The sequence below is a fragment of the Trematomus bernacchii genome, unplaced genomic scaffold (genome assembly GCF_902827165.1).
Source record: "Trematomus bernacchii unplaced genomic scaffold, fTreBer1.1, whole genome shotgun sequence".
NCBI classification, from domain to species: domain Eukaryota; kingdom Metazoa; phylum Chordata; class Actinopteri; order Perciformes; family Nototheniidae; genus Trematomus; species Trematomus bernacchii.
The window spans coordinates 18997117-19024259 of record NW_022987593.1 but is presented as its reverse complement, the minus strand read 5'-3'; the positions used below and the strand labels follow the sequence as shown (position 1 = coordinate 19024259).

At 40.2% G+C, this 27143-nt stretch overlaps 1 protein-coding gene across 4 annotated transcripts in view; it reads right to left on the bottom strand.

The window, feature by feature from the left end:
- LOC117482087 (B-cell receptor CD22-like) overlaps nucleotides 1–26786 on the bottom strand; it is a 55981-nt gene extending 29195 nt beyond the window's left edge. The window contains exons 1-9 of one of the 4 annotated variants that reach the window (XM_034130087.1): nucleotides 26723–26786; nucleotides 26566–26645; nucleotides 24143–24493; nucleotides 23841–24041; nucleotides 20164–20424; nucleotides 9229–9319; nucleotides 9076–9130; nucleotides 8781–8875; nucleotides 8331–8683 (exon numbers count right to left, since the gene is read on the bottom strand). In XM_034130087.1, the coding sequence (XP_033985978.1) occupies nucleotides 8792–8875; nucleotides 9076–9130; nucleotides 9229–9319; nucleotides 20164–20424; nucleotides 23841–24041; nucleotides 24143–24493; nucleotides 26566–26645; nucleotides 26723–26739 (1140 nt within the window). In that variant the 5' untranslated portion in view covers nucleotides 26740–26786 and the 3' untranslated portion in view covers nucleotides 8331–8683; nucleotides 8781–8791. The other 3 variants (XM_034130086.1, XM_034130088.1, XM_034130089.1) reach the window with 3 other exon arrangements.
- Nucleotides 26787–27143: the final 357 nt, after the last annotated feature.

Sequence of the window (27143 nt, the reverse complement as noted above, 5' to 3'; positions counted from 1 at the left end):
AGGAGCTGTTTCCACAACAATAGCCGCGTTCACACCAAGTACTTTCCTGTACTTAGTTCCGGCACTAATGCGGCTTTCACACCGGCGCTTTTCACTTTCTAGCTCCTCGCGAGAGCTTTTCTGGTTCAGCTCCCGTTTCCCTTTTCAGCTCCCGCTCTGTTCACACTGCCCAGAGCTGCCGCTGCTGCGTCATGACGTCACAGTTTACGTCGCTGATTTTCTCCCACAACAACAACGGGCCGGGGACTGCATCGGGTCGATGATCGTGTTGCTTTTAATCATACGAAGCCAGATTAAATTAAATAACGACTTCTCCAACCTTATACTTTTCTCCAGAGTGCCGTGGTTCATTGTTTATTAATGTGTTTCAGCGGCATTTACCGACCGCTGCAGTGCTGGCTGCACTTCCACGGGAGTTTATTCTCCCGTTAGCTCCGGGTTAGCTCACACGGCTCTAAAGTATTCACTGTCTGACTGTCACACAAGCAGCTGATACATATCCCCAGTTCCCCTTAAGTGAATGTGTGTCAGTCTGAATTGACGCTGTTTGGCATCACAACGCTGTTATGAAAGTTTCTCTGGTATAACATGGGTGATGTTAGCATAGCAACCGAAGCTAAACTGACTACTTGCTAAGCCGTTTTCTATAGGCACATTTTACCGGCTTATTTTTCATTATGATTCTACTTCTGATAGTCGGACATGACAACCTGTATAGCCCATGTATCTCCACAATGATCAATAACAGCGAACGGATGGTCAAAGTAAGGTTTCCTGCACGCCTCGACGTAAGAGACGTAAGCGACGCCGCGTCATAGCTCCGAAGCTCTTGCCTCTGGACCGACAACTTTTTGGAGCTGGAAGTGAACCGCATTCCGGAGCTATGACGCGTCGCCGCTGCGGTGTGAACAGGAAAAACCGGCGCTTTTCAGGCTCTAGCTCCCAGCAGGAGCTGGAAAAGCGCCGGTGTGAAAGGGGTATAAGAGCCCCGGCGCTTTTAACCCCAGGGCACTTAGTACAGATCGCGTTCACACCGGAGTACTTTTCCCTGAGGGAAGATTACGCAAATGAGTCGCTGACGTCACTTCTTCTTCTTCTGCTTTGGCTTTACTGGCAGGCCACAAACCACTTCACGGCGAGTACAGTAGGTGGCGGTATGCACCTTAAAGTTGTTTGCAATCCGCTACAAAACAAGAGAAGAAGAAGAAGAAAAACTTCCCGCGTATACTGTCTGTTGTTTACCTTCCAACCTCAGACATGATGGAGATGGAGTCGACTGAAGTTGTGCTGTTTGTGCTCATGTTATACAGCTTTGTAACTTCGTTAATGCGGCCTGAGCCAGAGCCTGAGCCTGAGCCTATTAGGCGTCCGACACAAATCCGGAGCCGCCACACGTCGAATGCTATAAATGCAAAGTTTCTTCAGCATCAAAGGCAGTTCAAAAGCCTTAGGAAAAGGATTGGCCGACGGAAAACACACATGATTGCCATGTTTCACCGTAGGATGGCTGATGACGATAAGCAAGATACAGGATCTTTTAATCGCCATGTCGGTTTTCTTTATTGCACTCTCAAACATTGTCAATATAAAATAAAGTGTCAGTTGTACTATATAATAACAGTAATAACAATATAAAATAAACTGTCCCAGGTGTAGGGATAGTCTCAGCAGCAAACCCACCTTAATGATATATATATATATATATATCTTCCTGAGACCCACTGCATCCGTCTGCCATAAACACTATGGAAACATACATGTTAGTTGTGGCCCATAGTGGACTCCATGTTGTGTTGTGTGAAATGCGGGGGAATTAAAAGTTTAGGTCAAATAATATTTAAAATGATATAAATTATCATATTTGTGTATGTGCCGCTGCCATTCCCCCACAAGGTTGCAACATTGATGATAAATAAATGACAAATAAAGCTTTGCCAGTTTATAACCGATGAAACATGATGGTATCAGAATAATCACTTACATGTGATGTATAGGATGCTACGTCGGTTTTCTTTATTGCACTCTCAAGACATAACATTAAATAGAACAATTTTAAATGTAAATAAAGTGTCAGTTGTACATGTCAGTAAACATTATATATAAAATAAAGTGATAACAGTAATAACAATATGAAATAAACTGTCCCAGGTGTAGGGATAGTCTCAGCAGCATACACACCTTAGTGCAAAGTTGTGTGTCGTGTGTCAGTATTTACAAAAACTATACCAAATAAACTGTCCCAGGTGTAGGCATAGGCTCAGCAGCAGACATTAACAGTGGCAACTAAAGGGAGGAAGACCTGTTGGCTTTCACTAGCTGGGAAAGCACTTCCAGAAACCCATTATTAAATGCAGTTTGTCGCTCATCCTGCCGCTCCTGGCGCCGCTCGCGCTGCGCCGACGCTTCCTCATGGCGCAGCGCCCACACTTCATCCTGGTGCTGCTGGCGCTCCATCTGCTGCTTGAACACTTCTGCCTTGCGCTCCATCGAGGTGAGCATCTTGTCCTCCGTTTCCTGGGCCTTGGTGAACTGCACCATCTGATCTCCACGCAGCGGCTCATTCACCACGGCACGCCGGTCCTCCAACGCCTGGACGGTCTCAAAGAAAAGTGCATCCTGTGTCCGCTTTCCTAAGAGGGGAAAATAAGCAAGATACAAGATCAACAACCAGAGACAATACATCATGTATTTTTTAGCTGCCCGGATTATAACAGACAAAGACTCATTCTGAAAACTGCACTGGAACAACTCAACATCAAGGACATGGATTTCAAGTCAATATATGAAAGTAAATCAAGAAATGAAGCAAACAAGCTGATCTTCAAATTCTTCAAAAGCACTGGTCTGAGGACAAGGATTTAATAAAAACATTTAATAAATCAACAGTAGGTGGCGATATATGCTCCAAGTGGAAGCGATTTCTTACCGGAAGTCATGTGACCTCTAGCCCGGATGTTTACAATGTTTGTGAGAGAGTAAAAAGGCGTGAAAATGTGTAAATGCCGGTCTAGGCGAATACGTTTTCACGCTGTTTCATAATTGTACCAAGAAGGAAATAAACATGATTGTGAACATCAGTTCCATGCGTAACGTTCTTTCAAGACAAAGTTACAGTGTGTGTACCTTTGCGTTTGGTTGCTGGTAAGGGAGACGAGCAAGCGCTCTGATCTTCAAGGCAAAGCTCGCTTGTTTCTAATCCCGAGAGTTGATGATTTTCCTCGCCTGAAACACACGATTAGTGCCATGAGTTAGTGAAGCAAATTACAGAAACACTGCACAGTTATTCACAAGTCAAAACGTTTTCATAGCGGCTGAGAATATCTAGCTAGCTAGATGTTATTAGCCAGCTCGGGGCCAGTGTTAGCTAGTTCAGCCTAGCATGGCTAGCTTGATCTACTGAGCAAATAAAAGTACATCTGAGACCATTATTGTGCAGATTAAAACCCCAGTGCATGTAGTTGCTTTTACCTTCGTCGTGGTCGCCCTCTAAATCCGCCGTTGGAGCGGCCTCCAATACCATACTGCCCGAATCAAGGCTCGATGCTGTACCGGAGAATGAAGGTCTGTGGCTTAGCAAAGCACCCAAGCGGTCGTACCATTTACTGGTCTTCCGGTCGTTACCACTTTTATTATTCCAGTCTTTAATTTTGTTGTAGTCCTGCCGGAGTTTCTTTATTTTTAGCCGGCATGCCATGGCGCTGTGCAAGATTCCCATCTCAAGCAACTTCTTCGAACAACGATCGAACATCTTCGAGTTGGGTACTGGCTTCAGCAGCATTCCCTGGGTCGCGTCCTCGGCGTAGATGTCCAGAAGCGCTGATACCTCCTCATCACTTTATCGCTCCGATGATTTCCTGATGTTTGACATAACTGCGTTAAAAAACAAACTACTCGGTGCGCTGGGTGTTTGTAGCGAGGAAAAACAATGGCGGCTCTACAAAACATTTTCACAGTTGTACGGGGCGTGGTTTGCAATTCGCCCAGCCAATCAGCACTGGGGCACTTTTCACCCACAGGAAAGTACGATCTCTCAGCGGGCTCTAAAAATGGGGGTAAAAGTTCCCGAGATTAAGTACGATTTTTGGTGTGAACGCGACATAAGGGGTACTAACGGAACTAAACGCGAAAAGTACGGTGAAAAGTACTCTGGTGTGAACGCGGCTAAGGTGAAGGGAAAGTCCTCTCCTGTCAGACTGAGAGACTCAGGTGAGCTAAAGGACTCTCTGAGTATTTAGATAGTTAACTTTAGTCTAAGTTATCTCAGTGGGTATCAAACGGTTTGGTCACAAATTATGTAAACAATTATTTCCGAGGCACACCTTCATATGATCATTATAGTTATAAAACAATAAGACAATAAATGAAAAACAGTTATGAAATACTATGACAGTAAAACAAGAATACAGTTTAAAAGGGTAGTGATTTGTAAAATATCCATAAAGAAAAAGTAAATCTGTTTACAGTTCTGTTTCATATGGGTGTTGAGAGATGTATCCATAGATCTCTTAATGTTGCTCTCAAAGTGCACCAGATTGATGCATTTAACTTCAATATTAAAAAGAAAATCTTCCCGGGGGAGCATGCCCCCGGACCCCCCTAGAGGAGGTTAGGTCCACCCCCCACTTCTATAAATAGTACTTTACCCCTGCTTACACCTAGCCTATATGCCGTGAGCTGATTATCGAGCCTTCATTGTAAGAGTCGTGGGTACACTGTATGTGCGTATTCCACTGTAGCGCCCGGTACATTAATGGGAAACCCATATACATTTCAGCAAACATCCCAGTATGAATGCCTCCATAAAGCATTTGAGACTGAGGACTATGTGCAAAGACTTAAAAACAATGGCATTAGCAATACTTGCATACCTATATGTATATATATATATAATATATATATATATTAGGGCTGTCAGTCGATTAAAATATTTAACCATAGTTAATCGCGATTAATCGCAAATTAATCGCACATTTGTTATCTGTTCTAAATGTACCTTAGAGGGATATTTTTCAAGTTTTTAATACTCTTATCAACATATGAGTGGACAAATATGCTTTATATGTTTGTTTATTATCATTTGAACAATGACAAATATTCTCATGAATATTAAACACAACAACCTGAACATTACAAATATTCGCCTCAATTCAACCTGGAACCTCTCTCATACAATAATACAGTGTGGTGTGTGTGTGTGTGTGTGTGTGTGTGTGTGGTGTGTGTGTGTGTGTGTGTGTGTGTGTGTGTGTGTGTGTGTGTGTGTGTGTGTGTGTGTGTGTGTGTGTGTGTGTGTGTGTGTGTGTGTGTGTGTGTGTGAATGTGGAGACACTGTGATGGATCGTTGGAGCTATGTGCAGCTCAAGGCATATATGCTCGAACGGGAGCTGCCTGGACGCTGCAATCATGTTGCGCGTACTATCCGTGCTGAGTGTGCTGACTTTTCGTACAATGTCCCACTGTCTGGCTACCTGCATAAAGTCAAGTGCTCGGCGCAGTTGTCGGCGAAATGTCATTGAAACAGCTCCTTATATCCGTTAGCGCTAGCTAGCACCAGATGCTAACAACAACAACACGTAAGGTGTGCCTCGCTCGCGCGAGTCGTGCCACACATACACACTCCCTCCCGGTCCTCCCGATGGCCTGTCCGGGCCTGCCGGTGAGCGTGGAAGTGTGGTCTGCCACAAGCGGGCGGCAGGAGCGGGGCTGTCAGTATCAGCTTGTAGATGGTATTTTACACTCGATGCGCTCTGAAACTACGGCGGCCGAGGACAAAAAATACACATGCGTTAATCGCGTTAAAATAATTAGTGGCGTTAATCTTTTTTTGCGTTAACGCGTTATTAACGCGTTATTAGCGCGTTAACTTGACAGCCCTAATATATATATATGATGTATATAATATATGTATGGAAATATATATATTTTATGACACACAGCAATTGGCTAACCTGCTGCAGAGACCCTCCGTGAGGCTCCATTGCCCCAGAACTGAACTTCAGTCATTCAGTGTAGGAAAAGCATATATATTGCGCAAATTATTTTAAAATCATATTTTACACATATTTCTGAGTGCATTCCATATTTTAAACACACAAATATTAACAATTTATATAATTAATCAGTATTATAATTAGTATTATTAATATTAATAATAATGTTTTTGTGTGTGGTTTAGGGAGGGCGGCGCCCTATCGCCCCCTATGGGCCAGCCGCCACTGTTCAACGTTTGATCGGGGTCCAGTTACGGCATTTTCGATAAAAATGAATTAAAATTTCATTGTGGTTAAAACGTAGCTGAAAATACAGAGAAATAAGTGGAAAAAAGACACAAACATGGTTTGCACTGGTCAGGGAAGCTTGGCTGGACAAAATATTTCAAATGAGATGCAAAAAAGTTTGAGAAATTATTAATAAAAGCGTGTTGTTCAACAATGTTCCCCAAAACAAGTAGAGCTGCATTACTAACGTTTGATCAGTTGTACACACACTGATGGTCAAGGTCAAGACAGAGTTGGGCAGGCAGGAAAAACACAATGGTACCCGGTTAACAGAATCAAAAATCAAAAAGGAGGGAAAACACAGAGACAGGAAGCAGACACAGACATAAGACAGGAAAAAAGACATACCGTCACAAAGGGGGAAATTAGTATTTTAGTTTGGGTGAATTGATCATTTAAAGCAGACAGTTGAGGGAAATCTCTGAGTGATGAAGCCTGAATGTGTCTCACTTAAAGGGGACATATAATGCAAAATGCACTTTTGTACGTCTTTTATACATGAATATGTGTCCCCGGTGTTCCAGGGAACTCACCAAGTGTCAGAAAACACAACCCTCTCTATTTTCCTCCATACCCAAATCTCTAAAAAAGGGGCTGCAACGGATCTGATACAGACTGATCCAGATTTGAACACTTCTATGTTGTCACAGAAGTGGCGCTACGGCTATTGGGCCAACTCTCCACCTATCAGGGGAATGTGGGGTTGGGCCACGGCCGGCCATTGCCGCTCGAAAGCGCTGGAGACGCTGTAGTACATATGCCAGGCCTGTAAGTGGCGCTGTAGTCTGCCACAAAAGCAGCGAAGAAGACTTCCCGCCCATAGTTACCATGGTTACCCTTCTGTTTATTCTCCGCTGTGGCTTTTTTTCTCCCTCCCCGAGGCAAGCGTTTGCTCCCGCTGCTTTAATTCAATGCAATCCCTCCCCGTCGAGGCAAGCACTGTAATTATCTCCGGTTAGTCCACCAGCAGATGACAAACACCCACCTCTCCGCCTCTTCCAAGGAACGAGGGGACCGTGCGGCAGAGTTTCAGTTTCAGTTACTTTCGCCGGTCAAGATGTCCGTTAAAGTTTAAATCTTCCGGACAAAATTAGAAAAGTGCAGGTCTTCTTTGTTATTTATTGAGCTTTAAAAAAAATGAATAACGACTCTATTGGCCTATAATAATATAATAAAACCATAGACTGTATATATAAATAAAACACGGAGGACGGAGATCTTTTTTTCTCCCCCTCTTGACTTGATCAGAGCACGGCTCCCCTCTCCTGCAGGGGGGCGTGGTCAGCAGAATCAGCCCCGTATACAGCAAACAGCACATAGAGCGAAATGAAGCATGGCTAAAATGCATGATCTGTTTGGTATTTTGAAAACAGAAATGTATAAATATACCTTATATAGGTATGGTCCTACAATATATCATTTAAATATAGCATGATAGGTCCACTTTAAGATCCCCCACTAGAGGACAGTGAAACATCAGATACTGAATCAGGACCCTGAAACACATTCTAACATCCATCAGTGACGGTTTGGCACATTTAAATGCATCTTTTGTTTTCAAAAATTAAATGAGTGAAACGTATTGCCATTTTAGTCTTTTAACATTAGAGGTACTTTATAGTAGACTTACACTTCACACCGAGGACCAACATCTTTGACTAATCGGAAAGCAACTCTTTAAAACATGTTTTACTTGAATAACGACTCATAATCAGGGCGTTGCACAAGCTTTTCAAAATGGACTTTTCTCCAGCATGGACCACTCATCAACAATATGTCATTTCAACTTTTATTACAGGTATTTTTGTTCATTGAGCACTGATGAAATGTAAGAGGAAGGGGTAAGGCTTTTCGCTCGTTGCTAATTCAGAGGCTCAGTGTTAGCATTGTGGGTTTTATTTTGAAAAATAAATAAAAATGATCAGTTAGATGAGTTTCTTCCCGTTACATGGATATAAAACATTCATAGTTTTATTAAATGAACATGCCCTCAGACACTGTTTCCTGCAAGATGTTGCGGCAGTGCCCCGGTACCGGGGTCTCTTGGGCTTAACAGGTTAAAAGTCATTTATTATGTGGAATAAAAAAAAAAAAATTTGACGAGACTTTTGTCATATCAACGAATCTGCATATAACAAATAAGCATGTACACATAGTTGAAGCAGTAATATAGAGCACCTGACCATCAGCTGGTCTTAACAATAAATCATGTTTGACTCCTCAACATGATTCACTTCAAGCTGCCAGCAGCTCATTCTCTAAACCTACAAGCTGCTGCTACTGAAAACTGACAGTAAAAACTTTAGTTGAACGTGAATATATCCACTTCGCACACATCCTGCACAGCCTCGCTCTCCACAGGGACATTTCAACGTCCTTCTTCTTTGTTTCCATCAGGTGAGCATCTGAAGAAAATCACAGAAACTTTGTGTAAAGTTACAGCTGGAACTGTGACTCTAAATGTGGAGTGGGCCTGTTTGATCTGATGCAGGAGGCTCTAACCTGACTGGACTTCACACCAGGTCTTCCTGCTCCTCTGTGTCTTCTGTCTGTGCTGCAGTGTGTGAGTCGTTCTCATACTCAGGAATAGAGTCCAACTGATAAAGAGAGAGAAGACACAATTAGACCCTCATTCATGAAACCCGCATACACTTTTACATATTTTAATGCTGATAATGTCATTACTGGTTTCAACTCAGGAAGTTGTCTGTAATCACAAGTTCTCTTCACATTGCATTTATGAGCCACAGTATAGCTTTGACGAAGGGGAAATGTCAATAGGTCCGCTCTCTCTCACCTCTATCTCTTCAGGTTCATGTGCTTCAGTGGTGGAGCGCAGAGCTTTCTTCTTCCTGGATTAAGGGCAACAACAAATACAGATTTTATTTCATAACAGTAAATTAAAACATGTAAGAAGGATGTTTAAACTGATGAATTTCTATTGTTGTACTTCGTCCACAGACTCAGGAGAAACACAGGAATCAGCATCAGCAAGACCCCCAGAGTCGTCCTGATGATATTCACTGTCATTGTTGAACTCCCTAGAAACAAGAATACATATGTGATACTTCTAACTATAGATTGATACATCACATTGTCAGTGTCATACACCTCTGACACCATGGAGGATCCTCCCTGAACACTGACATTTTGAATATGCTTGGGTTGTTTCATATTACAAAGTGAATCAGTTCTGGTGAATGTAGAGAACTTACCTGCCACAACAATCTGATGTAAGTTGGAGTTACTACGTCCTATTTTGTTCTGGGCTCCACAGGAATAATTCCCACTGTGTTCAGTTCTCAAGTCAGTGATGTTGAAGATCTGTCCTGAAGCTTTTGGAGAGTCTTCATTCTCCTTGTACCAGGTGTAGTTAGCTGCTGGGTTAGCATCACTGCTACAGATCAGAGTCACTGAACTGCCCTCCTTTATCTCAGCAGAGGGACTCACTGACACAGAGGGAGGCTTTGGAGCATCTGGAGGAAATACATTAAATCAACAAAAATTAGTAAAAATACAGTATGTTGAATTGTGTATTGAAATGATAAATAGTTATCTCTGTGGGAACATGTGGAATTTGGAGGGTTTGTTTCACAGGTATAGAGCTGAAGAAAACAATTATATTGTGTATATACAACCCAGTCTCACGGCATTTTGTGTTATAGTCACGACATTTAATCTATTGATTCGTGTTCACCAACACGATTTTCCCCTTTTTTTCGTGTCACACAGAACGATTTTAAAAGCAATGTATTGGTAGTGTGTTTCGTGCCTGCACCACGTCTTTTTGTCCGGTCGGGTCTTGGAAGACCGAAAGCTGTGTGGTTCATAAAAATATGTTCTTACTCAATATCAAGCCATGATTATTGTTTTTATTTTAAATCGTATGATGTCGTCTTTTTTTTTCCGTCTGTGAGGAAAATAAATGGGGCTCAGAGCCTCAGAATACTGAAGTACTTCTAATTTGTTATTCTTTTCTAAATAACACACTGTTATTTACTCAACAATAACACACAATTATCCTTGTTTTTATTTATTTGTTTAATTCTATAATCTCAGGCTTTTTTGGCATCCGTCAGGAACAGAATTTCAAAATAAAATAACCGGAAACAGACGTAGGCCTATAAAGGACATTTCGAGCATCATTGCGATACACACCCACTGAATTGATTACCCAAAATCCTCAGCTATGGTTTATGCTCGGAGATTGGATGTTTTGGCCGCAATCCACGTTGGGATATGGTGTTAATGCGATATGAAATCCTCAGCTATCGTTTGGGACTACAGTCCCCGTGATTAATCTTCAAACTCTGGGATTGCATGTTGGAGGCAGTGCGCCAAGGTTACGCCGAGCGTCAAACAGCACCCCCCCCCCCCCCCCCCCAAGAACTACACATGCTGGCTATTGTGTTTCGCAAAATGGGGAACGTTTTCGTTTTTCCCACAATTAGAAGTTGACATATTATCATTAACATATAATTAATAAATGGGTGAAAATTGGGCAGATATATACCCACATGACAGCTCATTGTTACTTTGTAATTCTACTCCACAACAATTCAGATTCAATTATATGCTTTTTAAATCATCTCGGTTTAACTCACATTTCACATCAATAGAGAAGGGATCAGATATTGTACTCCCCAGCAGATTCTCTGCTGTACAGTAATACTGTCCAGAGTCAGAGGACTGGATGGAGCTGAAGAGAAGACGTGGTTTATCACTGAGAGGAGGAAGGTAAGAAGATCCATCCTCCTTGTACCAGGTGTAGTTAGCTGCTGGGTTAGCATCACTGCTACAGGTCAGAGTCAATGAACTGCCCTCCTCTATCTCAGCAGAGGGACTCACTGACAAAGAGGGAAGCTTTGGAGCATCTAGAGGAGAAGTGTTTAAGTTATTAACATGGAAGGGTAGATATAATGGCTACATGCAAATGTCCAGAGGCACAAAGCAGAAACGTTTTTCACAAACACAATGCAAAACATGTTAAAGCTTGGAGCATCTGGAGGAGATAACATGAACACATTTCACATTTAATTCCACGGTGGAAGATATTTTAATGAGTAATAGTTTAATAAAACACAGAGTGGGTGGTTAACTTAATTCCATCCTTTATCAGAAATCTAAAAACTTTGAGGGAACGTGTTAAAGGTAGGGTAGGTACGTTTGAGAAACCGGCTCGAGATCGCTAGAATTTGAAAATACACAACCGGAGAAAATCTGCCACTTCCTTATAGAGCCCCTCCTCCAACACACACGAACGCGCACATGACCAATGAGGGCACGAGATAAGTTTGTGCACAGATGGAAGGCTGACAGGCAGGTAGGCCAGCTAAAATGATTGGTCGTGCTTTTTACAGTATTACGGCTTCCACAGATGACATTTTTTTATGGATTTTTTGTCAAAGCACTTAAGATATTCATTGCTATCAGGATGTTAAGAGCATTCCATGGAATATAACAAAAAGTGTATCTCGAGCCGGTTTCTCAAACTTACCTACCCTACCTTTAATCTGTATGTCATGGAAGAAGTTTCCTTCATAATTCTCGTTTATTCTTCTTTCTAGTAGCATCCCTCGTAGCTAGATTATATTTATCTATTATAAAATCAAACAGAAAACCTAGAGCCCTGGTTCAGTGTCTTTGCACACTGCCATGTCTGCTGGTGACCTCTGGTGGGTAAATAGATAAATGAGTGCAATGATGATATATGTTATACTGTATGTTAATGTTATTATGTTAGTGGAAGACTTTGAGTAAACTCACACACTGAAGGAGAGGGGAAGTCCTCATATCCCTTCAAAGCACAGGAATAACTGTCTGCTGAATCATATCTGAAGTCTGCATAAGAAGATGTATTTTCCTTTATTTTCTGTCTGTTCTTAGACCAGATGTAGGAAGTTTGACCAGGTGGACAACTGCTGAGACACTGAAGGCGAGTAGACGATCCTGATCTTCTCCCCTCCACCTGGAGATCTGAATAAAGGTACGAATATTTAAAAAAAAGATCAATAATGTTCATGTATGAAAATTAAAATAAAATGTTAAATGTTTTAGGAGGACAATTTCAGTTACCTGTGACGGACAAAGTGACTGGATTAGCCCAGTATGCATCTTGGTTTGTTTTGATCCCGAACCTGTACTCAGCTGAGTCGCTCTCTCTCAGGTTTTCGATTCTCAGAGTGCAGATGTTGTTTTCACAGAGATCCTCTACACGACCTGCGTACTCAGAGTTTGTTTTCAGATCAACTGGTTCACGATCTTTCCATTTAGTAAACCAGAATGTTTTCTCTACTTTGTTAACACGACCTTTCCATGTCGATGGGTATCTGTAGCTGCATCTTATCTCCACTGTTGATCCTTTCACTGCACAGATCTTAGTAGAAGAGTAGGTCACTCCCCAGCCATACTGACCCTGAACCACTGAAACACAGAGCACATCAGAAACTAGAATCAAAGTTAATCTATAAATTGTTGAGAAATTGCCTGAACAGTACTTTCAACAAAGAATGTAAAAATAAACATTTTACAAACTTTACTGAGATAGAGCAGAAAAACACATGTGAATTCCTTCTTAGGCACTTTAAAACCAATGATACTCTTTGACTTTGTAGTTTCTTAATCAAACCAGGTAGAACAGAAGTCTACACAAAAAGGGTATGGTCAGTTTGACACAAGATTAGAAAATGACTTCATATAAATGAACAGTGAATGATTAGCGATCATATTAATTAGAATAGTGTGAGATTCTCTGAACAGTTTCCTCTCTGTTCGCTCTGTGGTCAGGTTGCTGCTGAGGTAAGTGTGAACAATAACAATGAATGCAGAACACTGAGGTGTGAGCAGCTTCTGTCTGATATACAGATAAGAAAAAGAAGAAGACTGCTTTTAACTCAGAGTGTGGGAATATAACACTGAGGTCAGAGAGGAGAGAAGGAACTAGAAGGGTTTGGTGCAGAGGTATGATGCATAAGAGTTGAGTCAATACTGTACTGTATGTACCTACTTCTAAGAAAATATCTCTCTAAATCACTTAAACTTAATCAATACGGAGCTGGCGATTCTTTAAGTCGTCTTAAGAAAAGAAAACAAGCTAAATGTTTTCACAGAGAGAGAGGATGGAACAGTTATGCATACACTATATTCTCATTCTAACGCTTGTAAAAGCGATAAGCAAACTGATATTGTATGCAGATGATTGGAGCAAAGGACAGTGGCAACGCACGACAAGATCTTCAGAATATCCATCAAAAAAACTAGTAACGTCTTTGAGTTTCTACAATTCTACACAAATACATTTAAAATGTTTCTGCTAGGTTTGCCTTTTACACAAATCCATCCCACTTATTCCCACATGTGACCTGATTTTACAAGTCCCACATTCCCCAGAATCCCCTCTGTTCATGTGATGAATGTAAGTGTAGATGTACAGTACCTGACACAGAGAGCATGAAGACAACTAATCCACTCACTGCTGCAGTTAAACTCATAGCTGCTCCTCTCATCTCTGTGAGACTATAAAACATGTCAGATTAAATAATGTTCACAGGAGGTATACAGAATCATTACATCAATAAACTGTTTCTACTCACAGTGAAGGAGGAACCATGTGTTTAAAGATAACTTTCCTCTGTCGTCAATGAGCAGAAGACGGATATCAGGCTGTTAAGAGACTAGATTTACTTCCTCTTTAGATTATTAATATGCTTGATGAGCCAAATACCAGTACCACCCACTACACAGTTGTGTTTTGTTGTAAAAAAATGTACTTTTCTTGAACAAAATAAACTACGGCTTCAACTAGTTTGGCTGCCGATATACCACTGAAAATTCAAATTAAGAAGAGAATAATAGTTCATCTCTATGAGCACTGAGGAAGTCACACAGTCTGCCGGTGTAGTGAAGGAACAGGAAGGCATTATTAACCTGTGAAACCACGAGGCAGTTTAACTGAACAACATGAAGGGCACAGTATTAATTATAAGAGAGAATGGAAAATGCAATATCTTTTCTCTTGGTTTGTTTCTTCTCTGCTCTCTCTGCGGTCAGGTTGCTTCTGTTTCAGAGAAATGCAGAACACTGAGACGTGAGAAACTCACATGCCTGTTAGTGTGAACCCAACATGAACACACACATCACACTCATAATCAAGTGGACTGGAAGGAATCAGACACACAATGGTCCGGTAATTATTGTTGGAGCTATTGATTGATTTAACATGTTGATGTTGATCTATGTCATGGAAGAAGTTTCCTTCATAATTCACTCCTTTATTCTTCTTTCTAGTAGCATCCCTCGTGGCAAGAGTATATTTATCCTATTTTAAAATCAAACAGAAAACCTAGAGCCCTGGTTCAGTCTCTTTGGACTCTGGTGGGTAAATAGATAAATGAGTGCAATGATGATATTTACATTTACTTTCATCTGGTTTAATTTGTTTATTCATTTGTGTTTACATTAATTAAGATTTGGTGTATTTTGTTGTTTTCCCTTTGTTTATCTTTCTGCACCAAACGTGGCAGAACCCTAACCTGTTGTCTTGTGCCGGACAGGTGCTGTGGGCCTGAGGCGGCAGACTCCCTGGTGGGAGCAGTGGTGTTCTTCACGTGTCTGTTTTGTGTGGTGTGCAGTGTCATGGGTGATTTAGTTTGGACCCCTTACTCCCCTTTTTGTTAACTGCCGCTGTGGTATGTCCCAGCCCTGTCCTTTTCCCCAAAGTGTGGATTTTATTGAAATGTATTGTGTCTGGTGTTTTTAGATACTCTGTATTTTATAAATAAAGTAGCCTTTGATATTAACCCTTAAACTGTCTCTGGGCGAAACTCTCCCAGCTGGCGTTGTCAGCAACCGACCTCTTACACCTAGCCGCACCACCCCGCCACAACGCAGAGAAAACCGACACAGTTTCAGAAAGTAACACAGAAAGCACATAGACAGACACACACAGTAACACAGAAAGCACACACACTGACACAGTAACACAGAAAGCACACAGACAGGTACACACAGCATCACACATACAGACACTCAGGTCACACAAAGCAGACAGCGAGGTAAATACATCCGTTGAAACTCATCACAGGAAGTGACAGTCCAATTTTGTACATCTGTTCAGAGTCCTTTAGAATTGATGGAATTAAAGTGGACCTATCATGCTATATTATAATAATATAGTGTAGGACCATACCTATATAAGGCATATTTATACTTTTTCTTTTTCAAAATACCAAACAGATCATGCATTTTAGCCATGCCTCATTTACCCCTGTTTTTGCAGGGGCTGATTCTGTGAGAACAGCACCATCTACTGGCCTGGCATATGTACTACAGCGTCTCCAGCGCTTTCGAACGGCAATGTCCGTGGCTGTCTCCTCCTGATTGGTGGAGTTGGCCCAATAGCTGTAGCGCCACCGTCCTGACGTCAGGACAGTGTTCAAATCTGGATCAGTTTTTATCAGATCCGTTGCAGCCCCTTTTTTAGAGATTTGGGTATGGAGGAAAATAGAGAGGGTTGTGTTTTCTGACACTTGGTGAGTTCCCTGGAACACATATTCATGTATAAAAGACGTACAAAAGTGCATTTTGCATGATAGGTCCCCTTTAAGATAAGATAAGATAAGACTTAAATTGTTATGCCAGAGTTACAAAAATACAATAAACACAGCAGCATAATAGTAAAACTGTACACTAACAGTGCAGTAAAAAGAGCAATTAAATATCTACAGGAAACAGAGACGGTCACATCATTAATGTAAATATTAACAGTAAGCCATGGTATCTTTCCAACTTTACCAAACCTCCATTCTTATAAAAAAAATGGTTACCTCGATCTGGACATACCGGCTATAACTTGATCATCATTTCTGAACTACAGCCCATCATTCGGATGTGGCTGAGAGGAAGAGCTGTTGTCTTTGAGTCAGAAGAAGCCAAGTTATCGTGTTGATTTATCCTAGTGTGTATTGTGCTGCTTGTTAAATGTGTGCATTATCTCACTGCTACAGTGGAGAAGAGCTTCAAATCAAAGACCTCAAACCTGTTAGAAATCCCATCCATTACACTCCTGTTACTGAGTTTTAGGTAGAAGCAAAACCTTTAATAGCAACACCATTTTTGACGCTAATAAACATTTATATCTGGCTCTTGAGGGCTCTGAAGAGAAGTGTACTTCTTGCGCCAAATCCATCAATAAAAGTCAATCAAAGTTTATTTATGCAGCCCAATATGACAAATTGTACTTTTGTCTCAGGGGGCTTTGAGGTTAATACAGAACATGAATATGCTGGGAATTCCCGGTGCTGTAAGCTTTTAAAAATACTCATTGAAGAGAGAAGTGTTTCTCCTTGCACTGTGTACAACTTGACACAAAGCTTCCAAATAAAAGGGGGACTGGTCAGAGGAAGTGAAATTAAATATGATAGCAGCTCAAAGATATTGTTAAAGACACTTGTTGAAACCTTCAGAGCAACTGAAAGTAAGTTTGTTATAAAGGTTGTCGTATCCACAGAATACAAGGCGACCAAGCAGAACAACATCGTGTGAAACACAGACACAGAAATTAATAAATGTAAGTGAAAATAAATGTAAAAAAATACATTAAATATATATAATAATGTGTGTTCTGTATTATTCTCAACTCTCATTTTTTAATGTACACATTCATTTCAGTATTTATTATTATTTTTTATTTATTCTTGTATTTTTGTATTCCTGTTTATTTTCCTGTATTAATGTGTTTATTTATTTTATACTAATGCCATGTTCTGTCCTCAATGCTAGTGTGCTCGTTGTGTGCATAAAGGTACAAATTCAATCTAAATCAAATCACAACAAGACCTGTAGTTTGGCATTCATTATTTTAAAAACACACTGGTGGTCCAGAGGATTATGCATTTGGGTTTTCATGCAGGTGTTCGAGGTTCAACACCCAGGAGAGGAATATCTTTAATCTTCTGATATGCTGATGTTAAATCTGGAGAAATTGATTAAATACAAGAGTTATGGCAATGTCAACCTTTATATATTAACTCAAACCAAAACAGAACAGAACGAGAGAAAGGTAAACACATGAAGTACAGAGCAAAAGACTAGGGTCAGAATAACAGGTGTAACAACAAAGCAAAATAGATAAATGCAACAAGTTGTGATGGTTATGAACTTAAAGAGTAACAAAGAAATTAACTATTTTAATTGGTGATAATGGAACTTTTATATTTACATAAACAGATGTCAGAATAAGAATGTGTGAACATTAAGGCCGTACACACACCAAAGATAAATGTGCTTTACAGGCTCTTGGTAATGGTTTTCCATCAGTGAAATACGGCTCTTTACTGAAACCTAGTGGCAGCAGAATGAAACTGCAACTACATCAGCAAACGCATGTTCCTCTCTGATATCCCAATGTGCTTTTCAAAAACAACATGTATTTTGGAATGGATACAAAATAACACAAACAAGTAGTTGTTGATATTTCAGTCTAGACAAGAAGAAGAACTTTGTAAAGAAATATTATATTAAGAAAGTAGATTAATGTACTTACAAAAACAATGGAAATTGGTTTGTTATCAGTAAATTATAACTCTTTAGTAATATCTACATTTTCCATCAAGCCAGCAGTTAGGGATCAGATCCCTTGTTGCAACATCTCTACATTTTGTAATTTCTTTTGGCAAAAATCATGTTACACAAGAAATATTAACAATTCAGTACATTAAGCTGTGAAATACTTAACAACATCTTTACATTTTAGCCATTCAGATGAATAAAAACTAGGCTGAAAACTCATCACCTCTTTCATGGAGAGGTCCACCCTGAGACATGTATTTAAAAAATCCACATTACCCTGTGTAAATAGAAATGTGATTGTAAAAAAACAGAAGTATCATCCTTCAAATGCATCCTCTTCAGAGTCCTGACCTCTGGTCCTGAGAAATAAATGATGTATTTCTTAATGGTAATAATAATGTAAAAGGAATTAAATGATATGTGAACAATGTACCTGTGTGAGGATCTGCTCAACTCGGGGCAGCACTGCTGAACTTGACGGCAGCGTACTCTGAGACTTCCTGTTGCTCCGTGTGTCTGAGGGGCCGAGCTGCTCTCATGTTGGAGTAAAGAGGGTCTGCCCGGTTGTTGGAGAAGTGAACGCTGGCATACTGAAGGTCCTCCTGCTGCTCCGGCTGATCAGGTACACACTGCAGGGAGGAAAACACTTTCAGCTACACATTTTTACATTAATAAGTATTTCATTTACAGAGGAATGGACCCAGGACAGAAAAGGCCAAAGCAACAGCAGCTGTGGTAATGATGGGAAAATATCCCTGCTTTATCAACATGATGCTTTATGACAGAAAAGATTAAAGGATCAAAGATAGGAAAACTTCTGGATGTACTTGAAATGTACTCACGTCTAAGAGGAGAATCAAAGAGATTGTGATAGAAATTGTAAAAAGAGCAGCAAGAGGTCCTTCGATGTCAGATCAATTTTCTATAAGCACTTAAAGACCATGAAAATGTATACAGTAATATCTAACAAGGTCTTCAAGTGAGCTTATGTTTCACTTTGTGAAAATCTAAACTGTACATGGAGTGAAATGTGATGTTTTTAGGCTCTCTCTGTTTTAAATAGACTTCATTGTCTCTGTCAGCCAGGATAGTTATTAACCAAGACACTGATGAGGATTTTTCAAAGTTATTTATTATGTGGAATTTAAAAAAACAATTTGACTAGACTTTTGTCATATCAACAACTCTGCATATAACAAATAAGCATGTACACATAGTTGAAGCAGTAATATAGAGCACCTGACCATCGGCTGGTCTTAACGATAAATCATGTTTGACACCTCGACATGATTCACTTCAAGCTGCCAGCAGCTCATTCTCTAAACCTACAAGCTGCTGCTACTGAAAACTGACTATAAAAGCTTTAAGAGTTGAACATGAATATATCCACTTTGCACACATCCTGCACAGCCTCGCTCTCCACAGGGACATTTCAACGTCCTTCTTCTTTGTTTCCGTCAGGTGAGCGTCTGAAGAAAATCACAGAAACTTTGTGTAAAGTTACAGCTGGAACTGTGACTCTAAATGTGGAGTGGGCCTGTTTGATCTGATGCAGGAGGCTCTAACCTGACTGGACTTCACACCAGGTCTCCCTGCTCCTCTGTGTCTTCTGTCTGTGCTGCAGTGTGTGAGTCGTTCTCATACTCAGGAACAGAGTCCAACTGATGAAGAGAGAGAAGAGAAAATTAGACCCTCATTCATGAAACCTGCATATACTTTAAGATTTTATAAAACATTTTTCATATTTTAAAGTTGATGCCAATTATTTCTTGGCTAAATTCATTACTGGTTTCAACTCAGGAAGTTGTCTTTAATCACAAGTTCTCTTCACATTGCATTTATGAGCCACAGTATAGCTTTGACGAAGGGGAAATGTTGTCAATAGGTCCGCTCTCTCTCACCTCTATCTCTTCAGGTTCATGTGCTTCAGTGGTGGAGCGCAGAGCTTTCTTCTTCCTGGATTAAGGGCAACAACAAATACATATTTTATTTCATAACAGTAAACTAAAACACGTAAGAAGGGTGTTTAAACTGATGAATTTCTATTGTTGTACCTCGTCCAGATACTCAGGAGAAACACAGGAATCAGGATCAAGACCCCCAGAGTCGTCCTGATGATATTCACTATCATTGTTGAACTCCCTAGAAACATGAACACATATGTGATACTTCTAACTGCTAGATTGATAAATCACATTGTCAGTGTGATCCACCTCTGACACCATGGAGGTTCCTCCCTGAACACTGACATTTTGAATATGCTTGGGTTGTTTCATATTACAAAGTGAATCAGGTCTGGTGAATGTAGAGAACTTACCTGTTCCAACACTCAGATGTAAGTTGGAGTTACTACGTCCTAACTTGTTCTGGGCTCCACAGGAATAACTCCCACTGTGTTCAGCTCTGAAGTCAGTGATGTTGAAGATCTGTCCTGAAGCTTTTGGAGAGTCTTCATTCTTCTTGTACCAGGTGTAGTTAGCTGCTGGGTTAGCATCACTGCTACAGGTCAGAGTCACTGAACTGCCCTCCTCTATCTCAGCAGAGGGACTCACTGACACAGAGGGGAGCTTTGGAGCATCTGGAGGAAACACAATAAATCAACAAAAGTGGGTAAAAATACACTATGTTGAATTGTGTATTGAAATGATAAATAGTTATCTCTGTGGGAATCTGGAATTTCGAGGTTTTTTCACAGATATAGAGCGGGAAAGAACCATTATGTTGTGTATATACAATATATCATTTTCTGTATTACTGCTGGCTTGAATACCCTGAACATACGTGCAGATTTGGGAGCCAATTGTAGATAAAACTTCATTTTCATCATCTACTGTAGCTGCTCTCCATTTCATTGACCTAAAGCAGCAGACTGAACAAAGTTGTCAATGGGTGCATGATGCTTTTTAAATCATCTGGGTTTTACTCAGGTGTATTTAGCTGCTGGGTTAGCATCACTGCTACAGGTCAGAGTCACTGAACTGCCCTCCTCTATCTCAGCAGAGGGACTCACTGACACAGAGGGGAGCTTTGGAGGATCTGCAGGAGAAGTGTTTAAAGTTATCAACATGGAAGGCTAGAAATAATGGCAACTTGCGAATTGTTTTTCACAAACACAATGCAAAACATGTTAAAGCTTGGAGCATCTGGAGGAGATAACATGAACACATTTCACATTTAATTCCACAGTGGAAGATAGTTTAACCTGTTCCACTCTGAGCCTGTTTTTCAGGTCTCAGGCTCGAAAATGACATTCCCAGAACAAATGACCATATCTTCCCTTCTAAAAGGGTTAAATTAATAATCTTTTTTCTCAAAGTAATGATAAACCTGTGAGTTGGATGTAGAAGTGTCAGAATCAATATAATTGTTTTTTATTTTAAAGAAAATTCAGATTTTACATAGTAAAAAACTGTAAATTATAGTGTCCGTCCAAAAATTATTTTTTACAGATAGTGAAAACTACCCTTGGATGATGGGTTAGTAGACTAAAAGCTTTAGGAATCCAAAGTACAACATATAATAAGTACCCTGTATCAAGATTGATGCAAAACAAGTGAAATTTGACCTTTTTAGAGAGATTTAGCCAAAAACTGGGCCATCTGGGGTCATTTGGGTGGATTTGACCTATCTCTGGCCCCCCTTGCTCGATTTGGTTGGTTGACATACCCTTGTGACCGTTAGAGCCAATAAAATCGAAGGGGGAGGCTTACATACACATTCGTTGTAAATAGAAAAGGTGGGGGCTACGCGTCTAGAACTGAAACTGGATTTGCAGATTTTCTCCTTCTGGAGTTTGGAAACTAAAAATCCGTTTTATTGCTTATGGATTATCAGAAATAATTTCAAAGAAGGCACAGACACATAGGATGAACCTATGGATTAACTGCAGCATCGTTTTTTTATCGTTTTAATGCCATTGAAGACCACTTTTGACCAAGGTAAGCCATATTTACGTGTTTAGCTACTTAGCTCCACATGTGATGATGTACGCTTTCGTTTATAGCGTCGCGAATGTTTATCACTGAGTGTTGAGGAGGGCACCGGTAGATTCAGTGTCTCCAGGACACCAAAAGCGAGTGTTTGGTTGTGCATCTAGGATAAGTAATAAGGGAGTTAGAGTGAGTTTAGGTGCAGAGATGGGTTATATTTTTTCGCTGTTGGCTAATTCAGAGGCTGAGTGCTAGCATTGTGGGTTTTTTTTGAAAAAAAAAATAAAAAAGATCAGTTAGCTGAGTTTCTTCCCGTTACATGGATATAACACATTCATAGTTTTATTCAATATTAAGATTCCTTAGACGTTGTTTCCTGCAAATGACGCGTTTATCCGCCCGGTACCGGGCGGAAGGTTCGTAACAGGTTAACCTATAAACTTTATTACAGACTCAGGGTCCAGATAAAAGACAAGGCATTACATATAATAAATTACATACACAGCATTAACAAAATTCATAGTTTAAGAATAAAAACTATTCTTAACCTCTTAAGCCCCAAGCCTGTTTTTCAGGTCTCAGGCTCGAAAATGACATTCCCAGAACAAATGACCATAACTACACTTCTAAAAGGGTTAAATTAATAATCTTTGGTTGTTGGATGTAGAGAAGTCAGAATAAATATAGATGTTTTTTATTTTAAAGAAAATTCAGATTGAACATAGTAAAAAACTGTAAATTATAGTGTCCGTCCAAAATTTCTTTTTTACTTATAGTAAAAAACACCCTTGAATGATGGGATGGTAGACTAAAAGCTTTAGGAATCCAAAGTACAACATATAATAAGTACCCTGTATCAAGATTGATGCAAAACAAGTGACATTTGACCTTTTTAGAGAGATTTAGCAAAGAAAACTCCACCTCTGGGGTCATTTGGGTGGAAATGGGCTTTTTTTTCATATGGAAATGGGCATATTTGCCGTTTCTCTGTAACCCATTGGTCAATTTTGGTGATTGACATCTCTTTTGAACCGTTAGAGCCAATAGAATCGAAGGGGAATTTCCACATACACACCAACGTTACCATTGAGAAATGAGAGCTATGTGCACGCAGTTTGCCCAAAGTGAAACCTAACTTACGCTCTGAAATCTGAAAACTTAAAACTATGTTTATTGCTGATGGATTATCAGAAATCATTTCAAAGTGACACAGACACATTGGATTAACCTATGGATTAACCTTCAGCAGCGTTTTTATCGTTTTAATGCCATTGAAGACAACTTTTGATCAGACAACAACAAAGGTAAGACATATTGCCGTGTTAGCTACCTAATGCCACGTGTTGTGATGTCTGTTTTTGTTTCTCATGTGGCGAGTTCTGATCATGGAGTGATGATACAGACACCTATCGAATCTGTGTAATCTCACGATGCTAATCGATGGGTTGGATGTGCAGTTACGATAAGTAATAAGGGTGTTATACCGTGAGTTCTGTGCTAACGGCATTAGCATTTCTTCGCTCAGGGCTAATTCAGAGGCTCAGCGTTAGTCTTGTGTTTTTTTTTGCTAAAAAAAAAAATCATCAGTTAGCTGAGTTTCTTCCCGTTACATGGATATGAAACATTCATAGTTTATTAAATCTTAAGAAGCCCTCAGACACTGTTGCTTGCAGATGTTGTGCTTTCGGACCCGCCGAAGGGTCCTTGGGGCTTAACAGTAATGAATAATAGTTTAATAAAACACAGAGTGGGTGGTTAACTTGATTCCATCCTTTATCAGAAATCTAAAAACTTTGAGGGAAAGTGTTAACCTTTATATCATGGAAGAAGTTTCCTTCATAATTCTCGTTTATTCTTCTTTCTAGTAGCATCCTTCGTAGCAAGATTATATTTTACCTATTTTAAAATCAAACAGAAAACCTAGAGCCCTGGTTCAGTGTCTTTGCACACTGCCATGTCTGCTGGCGACCTCTGGTGGGTAAATAGATAAATGATTGCAATGATGATATATGTTATATTGTATGTTTATGTTATTATGTTAGTGGAAGACTGTAAGTAAACTCACACACTGAAGGAGAGGGGAAGTCCTCATATCCCTTCAAAGCACAGGAATAACTGTCTGCAGGACTATAACTGAAGTATGCATAAGGAGATGTGTCTTCCTTCACTTTCTGTCCATTCTTAAACCAGATGTAGGAAGTATGACAACTGCTGAGACACTGAAGGCGAGTAGACGATCCTGATCTTCTCCCCTCCACCTGGAGATCTGAATAAAGGTACAAATATTAAAAAAAAAAAGATCAATAATGTTCATGTATCAAAATTAAAATAAAATGTTAAATGTTTTAAGAGTACAGTTTCAGATACCTGTGACGGACAAAGTGACTCCTGGAAAACCCGAGTATGCAGTTTGGCTTGTTTTGATCCCTAACCAGTACACAGCTGAGTCGCTCTTTCTCAGGTTTCTGATTCTCAGAGTGCAGATGTTGTTTTCACAGAGATCCTCCACACGACCTGCATACTCTGAGAAAGTGCTTGGATCTACACGTTCACCACCTTTCTTTTGAGAAAACCAGCATGTTTTCTCAAATGTGTTAACACGACCATCCGGTGTAGATGGGTATGTGTAGCTGCAGCTTATCTCCACTGTTGATCCATTCACTGCACAGATCTCAGTAGAAGAGTAAGTCACTCCCCAGCCATCCTGACCCTGAACCGCTGTAACACAGAGCACATCAGGAACTATAATCAAAGTTAATGACTTAAGTTAACAATTAGTTAATAAGACTCAGTGAATCAAACTACACATGTGTTAATGGGGTTAATGTAACCAGAACAAGCTTCAAGATCAAATTGTCAGCATACTTTATTATAAAAATGTTCCTGAACATGAATCTATCTAACTAGAGCTGAACTGAAAATAAGAATCATATCATGTATTTATCATAGTTGAGTTTCGAAAATGTGCAAATATAAATATATATTTTACAGAGAAGAGGAGCACATATACGTCAGCTATTAATTCCTTTTAAGGCAGTTTATAACTGCTGCAATACTAATTTATGACTTTGTTGTTTCTGAATTAAACCGGGTAGAACAGAAGTCCAAACACAAGCAGTCAACATGCCAGCATGAACATTACAAGATTAGGAATACTTTTATTTATACAAGTCTGTGCTTTTCTTGTCCAGTTTCCTCTCCGTCTCTGTGGTCAGGTTGCTGCTGAGGTAAGTTTGAACAATATATATAAATGCAGAACACTGAGGTGAGAGCAGCTTCTGTCTGATATACAGATAAGAAAAAGAAGAAGACTGCTTTTAACTCAGAGCGTTGGAATATAACACTGAGGTCAGAGAGGAGAGAAGGAACTAGAAGGGTTTGGTGCACAGGTATGATCGATAAGAGTTGAGTCAATATGTTATGAGAATAGGAATATCTCTCTAAATCACTTAAACTTAAAGTGGACCTATCATGCTATATTTAAATGATATATTGTAGGGCCATACCTATATAAGGTATATTTATACGTTTCTGTTTTCAAAATACCAAACAGATCATGCATTTTAGCCATGCCTCATTTCGCTCTATGTGCTGTTTGCTGTCTACGGGGCTGATTCTGCTGACCACGCCCCCCTGCAGGAGAGGGGAGCCGTGCTCTGATCAGCTGCTGGGCTGTCAGAAGAGGGGGAGAAAAAGAGATCTCCGTCCTCCGTGTTTTATTATATAGAGTCGTTATTCTTTTGTTTTAAAGCTCAATAAATAACAAAGAAGACCTTTGACCGGCACTTTTCTAATTTTGTCCGGAAGATTTAAACTTTAACGGACATCTTGACCGGCGAAAGAAACTGAAACTGAAACTCTGCCGCACGGTCCCCTTGTTCCTTGGAAGAGGCGGAGAGGTGGGTGTTTGTCATCTGCTGGTGGACTAACCGGAGATAATTACAGTGCTTGCCTCGACGGGGAGGGATTGCATTGAATTAAAGCAGCGGGAGCAAACGCTTGCCTCAGGGAGGGAGAAAAAAAGCCACAGCGGAGAATAAACAGAAGGGTAACCATGGTAACTATGGGCGGGAAGTCTTCTTCGCTGCTTTTGTGGCAGACTACAGCGCCACTTACAGGCCTGGCATATGTACTACAGCGTCTCCAGCGCTTTCGAGCGGCAATGGCCGGCCGTGGCCCAACCCCACATTCCCCTGATAGGTGGAGAGTTGGCCCAATAGCCGTAGCGCCACTTCTGTGACGTCATTGAAGTGTTCAAATCTGGATCAGTCTGTATCAGATCCGTTGCAGCCCCTTTTTTAGAGATTAGGGTATGGAGGAAAATAGAGAGGGTTGTGTTTTCTGACACTTGGTGAGTTCCCTGGAACACCGGGGACACATATTCATGTATAAAAGACGTACAAAAGTGCATTTTGCGATTCTTTAAGTCGTCTTAAGAAAAAAAACAAAGCAAAATGTTTTCACAGAGAGGATGGAACAGTTATGCATACACTATATTCTCATTTGAACGCTTGTAAAAGTGATAAGCAAACTGATATTCTATGCAAATGATTGGAGCAAAGGACAGTGGCAACGCACGACAAGATCTTCAGAATATCCATAAAAAAAACTAGTAACGTCTTTGAGTTTCTACAATTCTACACACAAATACATTTAAAATGTTTCTGCTAGGTTTGCCTTTTATACAAATCCATCCCACTTATTCCCACATGTGACCTGATTTTACAAGTCCCACATTTTCCAGAATCCCCTCTGTTCATGTGATGAATGTAAGTGTAGATGTACAGTACCTGACACAGAGAGCAGGAAGACAACTAATCCACTCGCTGCTGCAGTTAAACTCATAGCTGCTCCTCTCATCTCTGTGAGACTATAAAACATGTCAGATTAAATAATGTTCACACGAGGTATACAGAATCATTACATCAAGAAACTGTTTCTACTCACAGTGAAAGAGGAACCATGTGTTGAAAGATGCCTTTCCTCTGTCACCAATGAGCAGAAGACGGATATCAGGCTGGTTAACAACCACATTTACTTCCTGTTTTGACTATTAATATGCATGATGAGCAAAACCCCAGTAACACCCACTACACAGGAAAGAAATGTTGTTTAATGAAATACAAACTTAAAGAGAGGTTCTTCCTATACCACTGAATCCAGAGAATAGCATTCAAATGAAGAAGAGAATAACAGTTCATCTCTATGCGCACTGAGGACGTCACACAGTCTGCAGGTGTAGTAAAGAAACCTGTGAACCATAAGGCAGATTTACTGAACAGGATGATAATAATTATGGCTGTTTAGTTTTAATATTAAAACCAAAGTTTAACCAAACTACAACATGCAGCACAAACTGAATTTTAGC